General features: G+C 43.1%; 1 protein-coding gene across 1 annotated transcript in view; it reads left to right on the top strand.

Annotated features, from left to right (window-relative positions):
* Window positions 1–19,522, top strand: part of nedd9 (neural precursor cell expressed, developmentally down-regulated 9) — a 36,172-nt gene extending 16,650 nt beyond the window's left edge. The window contains 7 exon segments of the mRNA XM_018700096.2: window positions 2,505–2,924; window positions 13,008–13,106; window positions 14,572–14,709; window positions 16,237–17,412; window positions 17,632–17,721; window positions 18,549–18,773; window positions 18,775–19,522. Coding sequence (XP_018555612.2) covers window positions 2,505–2,924; window positions 13,008–13,106; window positions 14,572–14,709; window positions 16,237–17,412; window positions 17,632–17,721; window positions 18,549–18,773; window positions 18,775–19,098 — 2,472 coding nt within the window. The 3' untranslated portion in view covers window positions 19,099–19,522.

Here is a 19,522-nt window from a genome sequence, read left to right as displayed (position 1 = left end):
CCATGACAGTGGATTGAGACAATAGCCAGGGAGGCCAGGCCCCGCAGTGGGAGATAACGATGTTGCGAGCAGAGAGACAGTTTCACATGGGAACTTGTCTGAATCAGGCCGGGTAAAAAAAAAAAAAGAGGAAGGCCAAGGAGGGTTCAAGCAAGCCTCAAACCAAAGTGGGCTTCCTGATTCCCACACTGAGGTACTGAAGGGTAAGGTGTTAATAACATGGAGCAAAAAAGGTACTAGAAAGATAAGTGAAACTGACAGACTTTTCCTTTTGAGAAGCTGTATTTGCATGCTGCAACATTTTAAATCAGTTTCTTGTTTATGTTTCTGATAATCCTCAGTCTGTAGAAATATTTCTCTTTGATCCAAATGTGCATGTCTTGTGTTGTCAGATTAGGAATCCAATTTTATTTTCTTCTCCTCGGCTCAGTCCATCTGATATGAGTGAATTTAATCCGGTTCACTACACTGCAAGATGAGAGTGCATGAAGATTTAAAGCCGGCAGCAGTGAAGCTTAAATCCTGTTGCCAGTTTTAAACTTCATCTAGAGCATGTGAGAACCCAGAGCGTTGGTGACGTGACAACAAAAATCCAATTATTGGCATTATCTAGAAGAAATGTACTGAAATTTGAGTTAATTAAGACATGAAACATTAAAGAAAAACTATATGCTAAAAAATGCTAAAGCACTAAAACTAATAATAAATAAATATAGTAAACATATGAATAATGAAGTTAATAAATAATTAAAAATAAAAAATATAGAAAGATGAAATTCTGAGGACATTTTCTTGAGTTACTTTGTCAAGGGTTAAAGATGCTATATATTTCTGCTAATGCTGCATAGGTAACATTAGCATTAACAGCTGTTGACTGATACTGCGAGTTCAGCATCAAATTTGTTTATGTACTTGCCAAGAGCTGTCTCCAGCAGTGGAAAACAACTATCTGTTCTGTCACTTCTTTTCTTCTAATGACATTAGCATGCTAACCAGCTATCTCCAAGCTGGCTAACTGTCTCACCACTTTCCAATAGTGACTCAGTTTAGTGTCCAAACTGCTCTGAGGAAGCAGTGCTGCTCAGAGGACGTTTTATAACCTCTTGTTTTGTAAACACAGCAATGGCTGAAGCTCTTGGCAAGCGACCATCACCTGGTCCTGTCAAAAACTGTTTATCAGCAAAGAAATCTTACAAATATCCTCTTTAACAGACTCTGGTGAAATTTCAAATTCGAATCAGTACTCAATAGATAGGGCACATTTAGAAAATTCAATCCTGCAGTCCCGTTGTAGTTGGATCTTTATGAGGCCTATGTGACTGGGTGGTGCTGCAAAAACAAAACAGCTGGGAAAACTGAACAACAAACACTCTCCTCTCTTGCAGCTCTGAATATTAACGTGCCCTTGAGCAAGGCGCTTTAATCCCTAAATGCAGTTACTGACTGTACATGGCTGAAAGTGCAGGACGGCTGATGTGCCAGGCAGCTCCCAGGAGTTAAAGCTGTTTGAGCATCAAGCTGCTGAAAAGGAGTATTCATGCTCAGTTAACTCCTTCCCTGGATGAATAAAGGCTAAAGGGAAAAGACTGATGCATTTACTGAGGCAATTAGTCTTAAATGCCTCTCTCAGACACAGACGTGGCACACTCTGGGGCTTTTCCTATCTCCAAAATCTGTGGTTTTGAGTCATTATCCCTCAGCCCTCACTGGCCCTTTAGATAACTGTGCCCCGGAGCAGGGTGCAAGCTGAGAAAATCCCATCAAGTTCAGATTTGGCTTGAAAGACATCTGGTGTGGAGCTGCAGGCTAATGGCAATCCTGCATGGTAATTTGAATAGAAGAGAGAAGTTCACCATCATTAATACCACTCTCATGTCTGTATGGTGCTGTAGTTAGCTTAGGATAAGGAGAGGAAACGGGGAAACTGCTAGCAGGTTTCCCTTTGTTTTCCAGTCTTTATGCTAAGCTAAGCTAGGCTAACCAGCTCCTACTAGCTTCATATTTAGCATACAGACATGAGAGTGGTATTAATCTTCTCATCTAACGTCAGCGTTTCTACAGTGTGTACCAAATTAAATTTACGACCTTTAACATACTTTTAATACCTTAAAGAATACAATTTTCCATGTTTTGACATTAATATCACATTTTAGTCAGTACTTTCCAGGTGTTTATAACTTACTTGTCTATGTCCATAATGTGTCCGTGGCTGTACCCAAATAAGCAGCAGTAAATTGATGGATTATTGATGGCTTAAAAATAGATAATAAGCTTGTAAATTTAAGTTTTGGCTAAAAGGGAAAGCATGAAAACAACCCATAGATCTCAACAATAGCAAAAATAATTGTATTTCCTAAAATGTAAAACTATTCCTTTAGTTGAATTTACTCAAACCTGACAAACAGTATGAGACAGAAGGTAAATATTGTTGTTGCTATTTGCTTATTCTGTGATAATTAAGCAAAACCATGTGTCTTAACAACACCTGCTCTTTCTCTCTGCAGAACCTGATGGCCAAAGCGTTGTACGACAACGTGCCGGAGTCCCCTGAGGAGCTGGCCTTCCGTAAAGGGGACATCCTGACCGTCATTGAGCAGAACACCGGTGGCCTGGAGGGCTGGTGGCTCTGCTCCCTGCACGGCCGCCAGGGCATCGCCCCTGGCAACCGCCTCAAACTGCTGATCGGACCCATGTTTGACGCTCAGTCGCCAGCCACCGCCTCCGCCGCAGCATCTGCCCAGTCTCCTCCTCAGAGCTATCAGCAGAAAGCCGGCTCTGGGTCTCAGGGGCTCTACCAGGTGCCCCCCTCCCTCCAGAGTCCACAACAGCAGAGCCAGCAGGGCATCTACCAGGTTCCTCCTGGACAAGACATCTACCAAGTCCCACCAAGGAGTACTCTAGCTGCTGACAACACACCGAGCAAGGTGAGAAACAGAAAACGACTAATTCCACATTTCACAGATTTTAGCTTTAGTCTAGTGGTTTACAAGAGAAGACTATGACCTACACAAGTAATTTTCTTGCAGATACAGTGGGAGGAAAAAGCTAGAAAGAGGGATAGAGAATAATATAATGGAGTGGTTTTATAGAAAGACAGAAAATGGAGACTGGATCATTATTCCCTGACCTCTGGAGGCAGTTCTTCAGGATCAGAGCGGATTTAAAAACATAACATCAACTGTGGTGGGTGTACCCTGAGCTGGAGAGTATGGGTATTAGATGTGATAGGACATGACATTTATGCATTTACACCGTGACCTGTTATCCTGCAGTCTGCCACGACTCTCATTGGTGTGATTGCACACACAGAAAGCAGAACGGCCGGAGAGATTGTGGGTCTGCCATGTGAAATGTGGACAGGGTGTGCCGGGCCTGGCGCTCACCACAGAGCAGGGTAGTGTTTTTGTGCAGGGCTCCCATATTACTTGTATATTGGCACATTGTGTGTAGCAGAGCCAGTCTAAGCCACAGAAGGGCAGTGAATGTGGGAACAACTTGTGGAAAAGCAAACAGCACAGAGCTGTTTTTTGGATTTTGGTGGAGCCCAGCTGCCTGAATGTTGTTTTTTTTCTGTATTTAAATGCTGTACACAGTCACTGGCTAACCCAGCACACTTGGCTTGGTCATTTACAGTATTGCTTTTTATACAATCCTCAAAGCAGTGTGTTGGTTTATTGGCTAGATCAGTTAAAACATATATCTCAGATTGCCCTAGAAAATAAATCCTGTCATAGCAAGGAATGACAGCCAGTTTCCTACTGAGTCTGACATTCGCTTTGATACACGTCGGTTAACACTGATGTTAGCTAACATTAGCTAATGACCGTAGGCTAACATTGGCTAATATAAGATACCATAATCAGCTGGATGTCAGCTAACATTAGCTACTATAACTTACTGTTAACTATGACCGGGACGTTAGCCTCATTGAAATATCATACCTACCTTAGCTAAATTAAGCTATATTACTTCATCAGTTTGCTGACGTTAGCTTTTCTCTACTTTGACACTGGCTAACATTAACGACTGGATATTAGCCAATGATAGCTAATGGTAGCTAACTTTGGCCAACATAAGCGACTGGATGTTAGCCAATGGTTGCTAACATAAGCACCTAGATGGTAACTGACATCAGCTAACATTAGCCACCATAAGCAGCTGGATTTTAGTTAGATTAACTGCTGCTCATGATATCAGATTAGCCACATTAGCTCATGATAGCTGATGGTAAGAAAGCTGGGCTAGATATTGCTTAATAATTGACATTACTGAGCCAGTTTGCTGACTTTAACTGCTCTGTATTTATCCACTGATTGTCATTTGTGGTCACTTTAGCCATTTTCAACAAAGTGACATAATCGTACTTTAAATACACAATTTAAACAAGAGTGATTGCATTGACTGAAAGTCATTGGCAGGTATGTGCTGATACATGAGGGAAATTTTTCCTGCTTATTCAACTGCTTAACTAGTTCCAGCACCTCAGACCAGATCATCCCTCCAGGAGACGGATAGTAATTATATGCTAGATGAGCTTTTGATACCCTACGGGTGTTTTTTCAAACAAATCAGCTCCAGCCATCGTAGAAAATGAGCTAAGGTGTGCATTTTAGTAGGTAAATAGGCAGCAGGCGCCAGGAGCTTAGAGGACTTTGTGTGGTTCACTGCACAGAAGTGAGTGTGATAAAGTCAGTCAGAGCCAGGGGGCTGAGCAGAGAGGCCTGTCAATCAACCTGAACACACATATACATACATACATCCACACACATTCATGCACACAGCAGCCCTGTCAACCAGCACCTCTCTTTTCCACTAACAGGCCTTCAAGGCTTAGCTGAAGAATGGTATTAAAAAGGGTTTTGGTGATAACATGGAAAATTAAATGTGCTTCTAATGAGAGTGCGTTTTGAGCTGTAATCATGTTATTGGAGAGATTAAATTAAGTCTTGGACGTTTAACTTTCCCTCCAATCTGTGGTTATCAAAGTGGTGCAATTTTCGGCATTTGTTCCTGTCTATTAAATAGAAAGATTTTTCACTGCGTGCTACACTTACAGCGGTGTGACAGTGTACTGCAGGAGTCCAGACAAGGCTGTGTTGTTTTCCAGTGATGTCTGACTGTTAGACTGTTGAAGCTAAACAGCAATATTTGTAGTAAAAATGCAAAAAAATAACATTAGATAAAGTTTTGTTGGGAGAAGTTTTAAAGTAATTTTCATAAAGTCATATTACAGAACTATTTGCATTGTTCCAAAATGCAAAGTGTTTGCAATTTGTTGTAGCCTAAAAATATTTTTAAAATATAAACATATTGTAAAGTTAAAATCTATTTTGAGGATATTATTAAAAGCAAACTCGAACGAACCAGCAGCGTTACAGGTATCTATGGAGATCATTTTTGTTTATGTGAAATCCAAAACCTGACCTTTGCTCTCCAAAACACCAAACTCAGTCTTGTTTACTACTGCTTGTCTTTGTGGGAGCAGTATTGATGACAGGCTCTGAGTGTTGACTCACTCTGCGTGCGGTGTAACGTGCTTAAGAGTCGATGGGAGCTGAAGGAAAACAGCCATTTTCCTGTTGTCAAGTGCAAACGCGCACACACAGAGTGGATTTCCAAATGATTATGGAGACTGATGCAGGCTTCCTAGACTGATAATCCCCCTCTCACATTACTCTAAAGCCTTCATCCACCCTCCCTCCTGCAGAGAAAGGTCCCCTGTATTTCCTTCACCATGTGTGTGTAGAGTCATGCATGCATGCACTCCTGTCTGCTGCGCATATCCTCGGGTTTGCATGCCAACCCCGCTGTACAAATCCAGATTGGCGACTGGTTATTTTCTCTTCATGTGGTGTGGGGCTCTGGTATATAAAGGCACACTGAGGTTTGGCGCTTGCTTCCTCTCCTGGCTGTTTGGTTTGATGCTGCGGCCTTGTCCTTGGGTGACCCTCCTGGGAGCTACACAGCTGCCCCCACCACCCCACCACCTCACCCCACAATCCCTCTGAGGCCTCCGAGCTGCCGGGACCCGTGTGGGACAGATGCCTGGAGCTCTCGGCCACACAAAGAGCCTCCTCACATGGAGGCCAGGAGAAAGCCTTGTACCGTCCCTTTTTATCACTCTGCTTCTCAGAGGCCCCCTCGTTTTTCATCTTGCTCTTCATTTCCTCTTTCTTCTCTGGTTCTGAAAGGTGTGTCTTGTTTCACTCCCATCAGTTTCTCCTCAGCGTTGCAGTTTCCTCTCTGACTCAGCCGCCGAGGTCATGCCGTTCAAAAATGGGCTGGGTTCAGAGTTCAAAGATCTCCGCCGAGCGTCTTATCTACTCCTACCAGACGGCCTTTTCATTCCTCACTTCCTGCCTTCGCGACGTCTGCTCCTTGTATGGGCATTTCCTCCATTCACTGTGTCATACTCATAGATCCAATCTGCTCATTTGGGCCATAAAGTAGGTAGGGGTGCAACAAAAGGATTAATAAACTCCCATACAACTGAAGGAAGTGCTCTGATAACTGTTTATGGCGTACGAGGGTGTGCCATCCACCTTGATAAAACTCACTTGCCTTCTGGAAGTAACCAGGTTTTTGTGTAATGAATGGTTTGTTTGTTTGCCTCTGGCCCATATTTTCTCTGTTTAATCATGCACACGACGATCTCAGCACCAGATAAGTGAGTTATTTCTTCCTGGAGCAGGCAAAGCTCCTTCAGATGCTTGTCTGCTCGCCATTGTCGCAGTTGTGATGAATCGCTGGCCCGTGAGATTTGACCGAGAGGGCAAGGTCGTAAATCAGCTAAACCAAAAAGTAGTCTGCTCTGCGGTGTGCATACTGAGAGGACTTTTTCCCCTTGAAAGTTTAAGGCAGAAGAATGATCAAATAAAGGAGGTGGTAGGAGGGAAGACAGGAAATGCTTTGCTGAAAGTTAACATTTTTAGCTGTGCTGCTCACATTGCTCTGGGGTTGACATGTTGGGATTGTCTTTTTTTATCCAACCTACTGTCCAAAACCCCAAAGAGATTCAGTTTCCTATAACAATGGAAACCAGGAAAAATGCACATTAAAAAGCCAAAGCAAGTGAATTTTCTGGCACTTTTTAGGCACACTAGCAGCTCTATGAACGGTTGATCTGTCTCTTGGTCAGTCCACCACTTTGGTCTATATCTCAACAATTATTGGATGAATTGCCACGAAATTGTGTACAGATGTTCATGGTTTTCCAGAGGATGAACCCCACAGACTTTGGTGATCCATTGACTTTTCCTCTTGCACCAACATATGGTTGACATTTGTTGTTTTCATTGAAATATCTCAACAACTATTAAAAAGACTGCCACTGAATTTTGGTTCAGACGTTTGTGTTCCCCTCTGGATTGATTGAAATATCTTTGGCAATCACCTGACTTTCCATCTTGTACCAACTTTTATTGATTTTTCCAGTACTTTGTTTGTTTAATATCTACAAAACTAGATATCTTTGAGGATTCCCAGGTCACCCAGGTCTTTTTCATAGGTTTTAGATACTTAAAGACCTTTTGCTTCTCATCCAAGAGGCCTTTCTATAACCAAGTCCGGTTGCCCTCAGTTCAGTCCTTTTTGGATAACCTACAAAACTCATGACATTCCCATTAGTCTCAGTTGGTAAGATGCTGAATGTTGCCATGCTAGCTTTAGCATTTAGCTCAAAGCAGCCCTGTGTCTTGTTCCCTGTTAGGATTTTTGCTGAAGGGTCATTCAAGACATTTCACATTATCCTTTTTGTTTCTAAGAGGATTGTCTTGAAATTGTTTTCTTAGACTATAAACATTGAATGTCGGACACATCTTTTAACATTACTTCTTCAGATAATCATGCTGCCAGATTAAGAAGCCGCTTTGATCTGAGAGGATGAACGATGATCCTTGTTAGCGCTGAAATCAGTGCGTTCTCCTTTAATGCTCCTCATTAAGCCAACTGTCTGTTTGGGTTTAGCCACTTGGACGTGTTGCGGAGACAGCCGAGGGCCTCGCAGGATTCAAGACTTAATTACCCACATTAATTAGTTTGGCACTTTAATAGGTTGGTGCAGCTCCGAGCGGCGGAGGGGGAACATTATCGAGCAGTTCTGAGGAGCGAGGAAAATAGCCCACAACGCTGCAAGAGATATCATTTGTACCGTGATTCAGCAAAGCTGAAAAGGGCAGGTTATTACAGAGCAGAAACACACCCTACATTTAGGAGATGCAGTCACATACAAAACTGTTACCAACATATGACTGATGGTCTGATAAGTTTGCTGCAGCTCGTGGTTCAGATTTCCTGTGTCCTTGGATGACCCTCGTTAAAAGGTGAACCTACAGTGACGTGCTGACAGAGCGAAAGGTATAAACAGGTGGGGGTTGTCTAGGTAGGTGGATATGAACACAAGAGAGGAGACAAGGAGGTGTGAATAAAGAGACGGATGGATGAAACTCTATAGATTGCAGTTGCCACATCACTGGCATCATCATTGTCACCACCTGTTATTGCCCAAACTCTAGTGAAAAGCTTTGTTAGGGCTGTTGATTTGTGTCAGCAGGTCATTAGCTGGGGGGGGAAGTGGTTGTGTGTGTGTGTGTATATAAACCAATGAAAGGGTGTGAAATGATGATTTCCTGTGAAATCTTGCAACGCACACGAAGTCATCCTAATTTACCAACCACACCAGGGCCTGGGCAACGTGGTGGAAAAACACAACAATAGAGAAAAACGTGTAGTTTATTGGTAAAGTGTTGGACCACCTTTAGCCTCCATTAACCGCTTCATTTGGTTTAGATTCTCCTTGTCTCTGAGAGTCTACTGAGGCGATTAAACACAATTCTTCAATGAGATATCGCCCTTATTTGGTGTTTTGATGGTAATTGAGAGAGCTGTATCCAAAATGGGATGAACAAAATAATAGAAACACATCATCTTTAGCTTTACTTTTTGCGTCAAAAACATGACAAGATCATACGTAGTAATTGATTTAAGGCTGAATGTTGAGCTACTCATGAGGACATGAAAACAGAATATATAACAAACTGATGAGGTAGTTGTTGACATTATGACGACACCTCTCAAATGACTCTGAAGTAAAGCTGAAAACTTCTACCTGCCAAAACCTGAGCCTGCCAGGATGCTAAATAAACACAGTATTACTGAAAGAGCCATGAGTCAGTCACCGTAACGCGTAGGAGTGTTAACAAGGCATCTATTTGGCTCCTCGGGGCACTAGTTTAAACCTGATCCCTCTTTAGTCACTTAGTTTGCTCTGCCTCCTCCATGAAGGAATCCTAGGAGCCTATCACCTGAGTGGGAACAAATGTTTGCTTAGTCGCCCCCAGCTCTTCATGATGTCATTTCTCTCTAAAAAGGAGTGCCGCTACCGCCGTGCAAGCGCCAACCTCATTGGATGAGGTAAATATTTACCCAGCAGCAATTATGGCAGCGCCGAGCGGGCTTGGAGCAACAGCCTGCTGGGTAAACAGAGGTCGGAGATGGGAAATAAATGAGCAGTGTGCATCTGGCAGCGGCTGAGAGGAGTCGACGATGGCAGGAGTGCTGCTCCAAGCAGTGACATGTACCTGCGGAAAAGGTCAGCGAGGTCTTTTGACAGACACCTCGCTGCCATCTGCTGAGTCCAGACATCCCTCTTATCGTCAGCACACAGGCTCAACCCGCAGGGACAGCAGCCGGGCTGAAGTGACCTTTTACCAAGCATCACTTTGTTGTTACTTAGTCAAAGGCTAACTCCCCGTCTGCTGTGTCTGGTTACAAGTACTGGAAGCTCTTAACATCCTCTCTTATAGATCACATTCCCTACACATTTATATTTTGCAAACCATTAAAATAAAATATGTAAATGTCAGTAATGCAGCTCTGAATCCATGTTGTGGTTCACATTCACACTGACATGGATGCAATTAAGGCACTTTAAAACACTTTTTTAAGGAGTCATTGCTCAGTGAAATCTGGACATACTACCATTGAACACACATTTTTAGATTCAGTGCAACTTACACTTTCTAAAGATACTAATATCTCCATTATCCTTTGTGAAGAAACAGCCATAAATCATAGAATCCTAGAAATAAAGACACATTCAGAAGTTTTTAAAGTTTCTTCAGGATCAAAATAATTCAGGGACAGTTGTCTGTACATTCACAGGTACATTGCAAACAGGAACAGCTAATAGGTAAATACTTTTACTGTTTCCAAAATGAGATGGTGCTCAAGTTGTGGTCCATAGCTACTGTAACAAACTAATTCCATTATAACATAAAACATTACACGTTACACTTGCTTTCTACATCCTCCAAAAAGATAAAATCCACTAATATTAACTTTTCATATGTGCTATCAATTTTGTCTGAGGTATCCTGACTTTGAAACCCCCTAATCTACATTATATGAACCAATAATGAACACGATACAGCCAGATTTCCAGTAACAAATGACAAATAACAAATAGTGTGGCCTCCATCACTGGACTGTACTGTAAAAACTATTAAGCAAATAGGATGTTTTTTTAAGGCCTTAACAGCCTGAAGTGTTGGAGTGAGAGTGCGTGAGACGAGTCAAAAGCAGCGAGGCTATTTATTCTTCTGCTGGTTTATTTCAGAGCCTGGGTTGATGCGTTTAAAGCCCACGGTGTATGTTTCAGCTCTGACCCCAGAGGCCCTGTTGGGATGATGTATGCACAGACAGGAATGCCAACAATGAACACCTTAAATCACCATGGGCTTGTTTCGGATTGGACTTATGAGAAACATATGGACTACTGTTAGTCAGACTCCAGCTCAGATGAATGGCATTCCTTTCCATACTAGGCGACGTACTCTCATTTTCCGTTCCTCTCACTTTCCTCCTCCTCCTCCACCTCTGTTACCTTTTTTCATAAATCTCTTTTACAACCCCCCCCCATCCTCCTCTCCCTCTCCCTCTCCCTCTCTCTCTGCTCCTTCCTCAGAGACATTAATCCCGTTCAGAGTTGGCTGAGGTTACGGACTCCTGCCGCTCACGCTCCGATAAAAGTGTCCACAGCAGTACGGGAGATGGTATTAGGATATTAACTGGGCTGTGCGGCGACTCATGCCTGGATACTGGGGACTCAAGTCCTATACCTCCCCGGAGACTTTCCCCTCTGCCAGGAAGCCATGCGTATGGTTCCTATTTTCGAGCCCTGTTAATGAACCCTTGCTCGTTCCAGTGTGGCAATAGTGGTGCGTGGGGGCAGAAGAGGAGTGTAGGGCTGGTGAAGGGGGTGGGGGAGGACATTCCCAACATTCCTCTGTCTGTCTGACGCAGCGAGGAGGTCGGCAGCTCTGCAAGACAACGACAGTGGCATGAAGGAAAGGGGGTGGAGACACAGGGATTAGGAGGTGTGGATGGACTGATTAACACTGACGGGAAAAAGTGATAAAAAATTAACAGGGGCAAAAATGTCACGAGTGCATTGTTGGGTGAAGGCCAGCAGTTTGTGTTTGTTTTCCAAGCAATAATCACACCATTACTCTGCAGGCTGTCTGTACCACGGTGTAAAATATTTTAAAGGTGTGTTAAATCCTACAGCAAACAAAATGCCAAGGATTTAACAGGGTTGTTCATCTGTGCCAGTGACTCAGTGATTACTTCACCAGACTGTGAGAGATTTAAAAACTCACAATCCAGCCAGCACTACGATAAAACTGCTCCTCAAATACCCTCTTAATCATAAAACCATCTTCCATTTAGATGAAGGCCGTGCTAGCTAAAAAGCAAGCTCCTTAACTATTTGTGCTGCTCAGGTTTTACTTAAGCTTCTCTTACTGCTCAACTGAACCACAAGTTTCATGTTTAATTTTGTCTTTATTAGTTGAACTGCAGCCTTCATCTGTGTTATTTCCAGAAGGGCTGGTTGCCAAAATATAACTACCTGTCACAACTCAGTTTTTAGTGCCGTATTCGCACTTTTCTTTTGCTTCTAATGTCTCAATTCTCAGGTCTTTACATGGAAACTTGTGCAACTTTTAAAATAAAGAAAAACAGCGCAGCTTTCCACATACAACCCCATGAAACACACCCCTGTTTTCAGTACTGTCAGTTATTTTGCTGGGAAGAACCAGAAGATTTGCGGGCTAATGTTCAGCTAACTTAGCTAACTTTTACTTTAGCTAACTTTCGCTTTAGCTAACATTAGCTATAAAATGTCTTTCTCTTAATGTTTCAGATTTTCACCTCTAAAGAGAAATTCTGTCTCATTTTGGAAGAAAAAAAATGTGCTCTTAAAAATAAAAGTATTAATAAAGCTTTAAAACACAGTCTTGCTCAATTTACTACACTTAGAGCATGGTAGCTAAAGCAGGCTTAATGTTAGCTAGCTTTACTTACAAAACTAGTTTATCTTCCAACTAATGAAACACCCGCCATTTTTATTTTAGCTTTTGTTACTGCAGCCTTATTTAGTTTGTTTTGACCAATAGCTAATGCTAATGTTATCTGTACATTTTTTGCTCTGGCTTTTAATACCTCAATTTCGATAACATAACTGATGAATGATTGTTAGTTAGTGTGACCTGTACAGTATAGAGCTGCAGAAATGGTCCCAGGTTGGACTCAATCCAGGGACTTTGTGACACGGTTGGGGTTTTAAACCTCTAGACCACCAGGATGCTCTGTTGTTGATGTCTTGCCTCAGTTGAATCTTTGCCCTGCAGCTACTGGTTTCTGTTTATCTCTCGGTTTCCTGGGTTCTTCACAAATATCCTGAAACAGGGAGGATGTTGGTTCTGTCTCAGAGCGAATCTGCCTCCACTGAAATCACTTACTGTCCTTGGGTCATTTGAGGACTGGGAATGAGAAACAGGCAAAACAACAGAGAGACTAAGGAAGGACATATGTACAGAAGTCAGGACGAGTGTGTTTGTAATTTGTGATACTCAGCGATTGTTTTGAGCACTGCTGTTCTCCAGGTGTTGTTTTTTTTAGACAGCAGCTCTGATTGTTTGCCTCTTTTCCCTGCTGTGATTGGACAGGTGGTGACCCCGACCAGAGTGGGACAGACCTACACCTTCAGCCCGGGCCAGCACAACCAGCAGGACGTCTATGACGTCCCACCCAGTAGATCCCAGGGGGTAGGTGTCTCATGTTCCACAGCATGTACAAAACAACAACAGGTCCAACTCTGTCTACTGAAAAACATTCCAATGTGAATAACCACCAGTGCACATTTTGATTTGATTTCAAAGGGATTTAAGTCACATTTTGACTGAAGTGTACTAATATGTATTAATTCTAACAACTTCTAAAGAACTCAGTTGTAATCATAAACAAACAAGAGAAAAAATATTGAATAAAATAAAATCAAAATTTAAATTTCCAAGTCCAAATTTTGCACAAAAAGTTCCAGAAAGCTATTTTTCTCAACTTAAGTTTACCTCTACCTGCAACTGTGCCTTTTAAACATTTTGATGCCTTTTCCATCTTTTAGGCATCCTTTAATATCAGTATATTTAAAATGCTTTAAGTTTTTAAGAGTCTGCTAAATGATTTTCACACTAAATTGAAATGAATGGCAATCAGCAGTTGCTGGGAGAGGAAGGAAGTAAGCATGATCTGTGGTTAATGAGCTACAATTTACCAACACACTGGTGTCGTCCTTTTAATGTGCAAAAGCTTAAATGGTTATGATGTTATGTTATGGTTATACATAGAGAATTGGTGATAGAAAATGAGGAAAATGTCACTTTAGCAACTATTTCTCCTCTCCACAGCAGTTAGTAAAACATTTAATCAAGTCAAACAAACAAAATTACCAGTAATTAAGAATGTAAGAGTTGTTTTAGGCAGATATAGTCGTAGTTATGACAAATTTCTGAGGGCAGCTGCTGATTCAGTGATAATTCTCTGTTGGTTCATCGCCAGGAGCAACCCCTTTCACTTTGTCATTTAGTTTTCACTTTGTCATTCAATTTGGTATAAAAATATCAACTCTTCTAATAATGCAATATATCAAGAACTAGCTTTATTCAATAGGTGAAACATCAGTACAGCACGGCATATTTTATCAGCTAAAGTCAAAATGAGAGGACAAAACTAAAACTGTCAAGGATCCCTTCTTTAAAAATTAGTTTCAGCTCATTGTTTGGCTTTCCAGTTCCCAATTTTACTGTTTTGTTTTGCACTCTCCGCTCTTGTAGCTTTGTTTTTGTAGCTAAATGGTCCAGATCTTTCTTTCAGGAGTCCATAGAGACCACAAACAGAGCAAAAAGTGAATGAATATAGAACTGAGATTCATTAGGTGGACAGAAATATGACAGCAAAAGAATGATAATGTTGCTCCATAACTGCTGTTTGCTAACCTATCAACATAAAAGTTGGTAATAATTGTGTTGCATTGTTTACAACTTGTTTCCACTGATCCCAAGTGACCAAAAAAATCTGCTATTGCAGATTTAAAGCAAAACTAGTGGAGCTAAAAGGCTGCAATTTTCCCTAATGAAATAAAATCAACTAATTTTTTAAAACAACAAACTAAGTGAAATTTAAAGTTTCTGCCCCCTATTTGGTGTTTATGTTAACATTACTCTCATGTTTCAGGTGTACGATATTCCACCTGGTCAGATGTTCTCTGGTCAGCTCGGTGCTGCCAGAAACCAGGGAGTCTACGATGTTCCCCCGCCTCAGATGGACCACAGGACACAAGGCGTTTACGACATACCTCCATCTTCACAAGGGGTAAGAGAACATTTAAACAACTAGTCCATCTTCCACCACAATGAAAGGGCACATCGCTCAGACACGCCATTTATTTCAGTCAAATAAAGTTGGATTAAGGAAGTGGGAGCCGCTTATGTCCGGAAAATGTTATTTTATGTTTATTGATACAGTTCCTAGTATTTCTCTTAATTGTCTGCAATAAATGAATAATACGTCAAATGTCATATTTATGACATTCTTGCGGCGGTGCTAAATGAAAGCTTTGCCTGCCAGTAGAGTTTAACCAAAACTCCATGAGTATGGTTCTGTGTCTGAACTCTCCAGCGAGGGGGGGGGGGGAAAAGTCAAGGACATAACTCTTTTCTTTCCAGACCCTCTAAGATTTCACCAGACTTCCAGACCCGACCAGGCAGAGTGCCACCAGTTTGTTTGTAATAACCTGAAATATGCTGGGACCTGTTATTTGCGTCGTTCCTAATTACAGTTTGGGCAGGCCTGTCTAGCTGTAAAGAGTGCGTTTCAAGGCTGATGGAAATCACTTACAGGCCACCATTTTATCCGCCCCGCTGCGCTCCCATCATGCCTTGTGCCATGTACGTCAGGACACACACTCCACTCTGTCAAGTCAGAGGGAGGACGAAGCCTTGTTGGTCTCTGACGCTGCATTAGAGGAAGGAATCAAAAGCAGAAACTCTGGGGTTTCAAATATAGTATCTGCACGAGCCAGAGGCTGTTTCACTTCCTGAGTCTCTAACTGCAGTGCTGCTGTACAAACTGTATCCGGTGAAAAACCCACATTCAGAGTGTTTGCACACTTAGTAGGTCAAAGTCAACTGTTTCCAGTAAGCTGGTTTCTTCACTGTCATGTAAACGAGAAAACTGGTGTCTGTAATCATGGTGAGCTGTTTTACCGGGCTAGTTTTGTCCAGGGAGAGTGCAGATTTCTGTGTTTGACAAAAAACTGCAGACAGTGAAAGTAACAGAGGAGGGAAGCAGATAAAATTACATGTAGCAACATGTTGTCGTATCAAATAATCTCACCCAAACTCAGACAAAAACTGAAACTAAAAGTATCTTCTACATTTATCTTATCTTAATAAGCCTGTTAAATTCAGACAGTATGACAGGATGATTTCTGCTGTTGCTTCTATCACTGCCACAGTTAAAATAAGAAAACCATGCTTTTAAAATAAGGTTGGGGTAGAGCAGAGATCTGATTATTGTTGCGTTTATACACAAGTTTGCAGTAACCAGGTTTCTGCACTGCATGTAAACTTGTCCTTTGCTTACTTGTGTAACCTGGTTTTCTGATGCACAAGCACTGATGGTCTGTCAGTGTCTGGTACAAACCAAAACTAAAATCAAATATCGTTGTGTTGCATTCAGGTACATATTCATCATAGAAACAGACACGTTTACTGGACTTCCTGCGGAGAAAAGACTTCCTTTAGGAGGGGAACCTTTGTGTGACAGATTTTATTTTGGTGTCGTTCAAATCCATTTGGCTGCACTTGAAATAAACCTAATGATTGTCCTCACCTGCAGGTCTACTCGGTGCCTCCGTGCAGGACCAACCCCGCCCTCCAGGAGGGAAACTACGACTTCCCGCAGCCTCTCAAACACAAACAGGAGGGCATCTATGACGTGCCGCCACCTGTCCTCACCAAGCCCACACAGAGCCCCCAGTCGCATTATGACTTCCCCCCCAGTGTGGAGCCTGCTGCCCATCACCAACACCCAAACAGCAACGGCAATGAAGGCATTTATGACGTGCCTCCACCCGCCCTTCACTCAGGGGCGGGCTCTCAGAGGGACATATATGACATCCCCCGGTGCAAGCAGCCCTCCCAGAACAGAGCCTCGCCCGCCGACAGAGACGGCAGCAAAGGCATCTACGACATCCCCGCTCAGGACGCTCGAGCGGTGGGAGATGTGACGGACGGTGTGAACCGCCTGTCGTTCTCCAGCACTGGCAGCACACGCAGCAGCATGTCCACCTCCTCGTCCTCCACGGGCTCCAGCTCCGAGGCCCGCCTCGCTCTGGATGTGGATGCTGCCGTCCAAAGGTTGTACCGCCTGCAGCAGGCCTTGGAGGCTGCAGTCTGGGCTCTGCATTCAATGGCAGCTTCCCCTCACTGGAGGACTTATCCCTTCATGGAGCGCCACGCTAACGACGTCCGCACGGTCCTGGACAGGGTCCGGGCCGCTCTGGGAGACTTCATCGTGTTCGGTCGAGGGGCTGCAGTAAACGCCACATCCCTGTCGGACTCCAGCCTGCACAGTAAGCTGAGACGGCAGCTGGGACGCCTGGAGGACTCCCAACAGATCCTCCTGCAGATCTACCAAGTCCTGGAGAACTGCAGCTGGGCCCTGAACGCCCTGGCCTCGTCCGGGAAGCACCACAACAAGAGCGACGATCTGGACCGCTTCGTCATGGTCTCCAGGACCGTCCCCGACGACGCCAAGCAGCTGGCCTCCACGATAGGCAGCAACGCCGAGCTGCTGTTCAGGCGGACGCACATGGACGGGTCTCTCTCTAACGGGAGCACGCCTGATGAGAACATGATCCACCCGCTCACCTCACCCTCCTCAGATAACGACAACTACGGGGACCAGACCAAGCCCTTCCCTGTGCCCTCCAGCCAAGACAAAGACAACATGAACAACAGTGAGAAGTGTGTGAAAAGCTGGATGGAGGACTACGATTACGTACATCTGCAGGTAAACGACTAGAAGGCACAGCTTCAGAAAACAGTCCAGCAGCAGTTTATTGGAATTTTAAGGCTCATGACCTCCTCTTATTTCTTTATTAGCTTTATCCCCAGTGACTTTATACCACAGGAGTATGTTTCTGATTCACGTAGTGTGTGTCAAAGGTTGAACCTCGGTTATATGACTTAGTTTGACAACCTTTTCTCACGTCTTCGTCTCCGTCCGCAGGGCAAAGAGGACTTTGAGCGTCAGCAGAAGGAGCTGCTGGAGAAAGAAAACATCATCAAGCAGAGTCAAGTCCAGCTGGGTCAGGAGCAGGTAAGGCTTTCTGTTTCTGTTTACAGTCACTGCTACACTGATGAAGGAGCTGCTAGGCTTGGTGCTCCTGTGTGATTCTCCATTACATAAATATTTAATATATTAATTTACCATGTCATCAGACGCACACACACACTCCACAGCTGGTGACCTTTTACATCTCATGTGTGCAGACACTTTGTGAGACAAAAACTAGACCAGAGGGAGTCGAATATTTGGAGTCTCTTTGTAGGAAATAACTAAGATATTAAAGTAACTGAACATGAACACAATGTTTTCTGGGTATTTCATGAGAAATCTTTCTGTCTGTGAAATTTTTTTCAATCTTTCTACGTCCATGCAAAGTTAGTTTTCAAACTTTAACTTCAACTATTACTTGTTATATTATAGACAAACTTAAGATTTGAAACCACATTTTTAAAAATGTGGCAGCTACCTAAAATTTTATTTAGTCAGTGAAGCATCAGAAAGTCATGAAAAAGGCCCATCACAATCTCCCAGAGCCAAAGTTAAAGTCTTTAAATTGTATGTTGATTGGACAAGAGTCCAAAACCAAACAAATTTTACATATTATGGAGGTGGAACCAGCAAATGTTTGGTATTTTAGCTTGAAATAAATGACTGATTAACATTCCTTTGATCTGTTAATCGACTAATAGCAGCACCTGCTAATTGAAAGCTGATTGCTGTTTTGTTCCATCTAACAGCTGAAAGCCAGAAATATAAACTTAGAGGCAGTTTCACAGATCACATATGACGATCTCTGTAAAATCAGCATGTTAACGAGCGAGGGCAGAGGTTAATCTAAATCCTGTCACCCTTCACAGATCAATCAGTTCAAGAAGCTGGAGCAGGAAGTGATCAAACCTGTGGAGAACGACATCACACAGTGGACGTCACATCAACACCCGGGCGTAACCTCGGCCTCCCCCTCGGACTCCTCCTCCACCCTGACCCCCTCCACTCAGGTGTGCGCCCGGGACCGCCAGCTGCTTGGCTTCTACTCGGAGCAGTGCGAGCAGCACTTCGTCACGCTCCTCAGCGCCGTCGATCGCCTTCTTCAGCTGCGTCAGCGCCGGGCAGCCGCCTCGCATCTTCGTGGCGCACAGCAAGTTCGTCATCCTCAGCGCCCACAAACTGGTCTTCATCGGAGACACCCTGTCCAGGCAGGCCTCGGTCCCCGAGGTGGCGAACAGGGTGATGAACTCCAGTAACGTGCTGTGCGACTTGTTAAAGACGGTGGTGGCTGCGACTAAAACAGCCGCACTGAACTACCCGAACACAGCCGCCATCCAGGAGATGGTGGACAGAGTCACTGATCTCTCACACCACTCGCAGCAGTTCAAAGAACAGTTGCTGCAAATGGCCAACTCGTGATTTTCAACCATTTCACCACAGACTCCATGTGTACATTAATCTAGCACAAATATATATATTTACAGTACATATATATATATATATATTGCTCTTCATCTTTAAGCCTGTTTCGGATGTTGTAAATAATCTCCGTTCTGTAAATATTTGCTCTATTTTTGTGTAGATTGTTTTATATTATGGTCTGAATATATATGTAGATGCAGTATTGGTGTCTCTGTAGAATTATGTGGACATTTTTCATAACATTCCTGTTGCATATTATGAAGCACCTTATGAGATGTCCTTGTTTTTTTTTTTCTTTTTCATGTGTAAAATGTTGTTGATGTGTGCTACTGCTGGGCGTGACAGTAAATCTCCCTGTAAATCATGTTAATGTCGATGTGTGTGGAGACATCCGCAAAGTAAAGGATTGTTCTTAACCATG

This window comes from Lates calcarifer, linkage group LG3 (assembly GCF_001640805.2).
Source record: "Lates calcarifer isolate ASB-BC8 linkage group LG3, TLL_Latcal_v3, whole genome shotgun sequence".
Classification (NCBI taxonomy): Eukaryota; Metazoa; Chordata; class Actinopteri; family Centropomidae; genus Lates; species Lates calcarifer.
The sequence above is the reverse complement of the archived record's forward strand: the minus strand, read 5'-3'. Positions and strand labels throughout refer to the sequence as shown.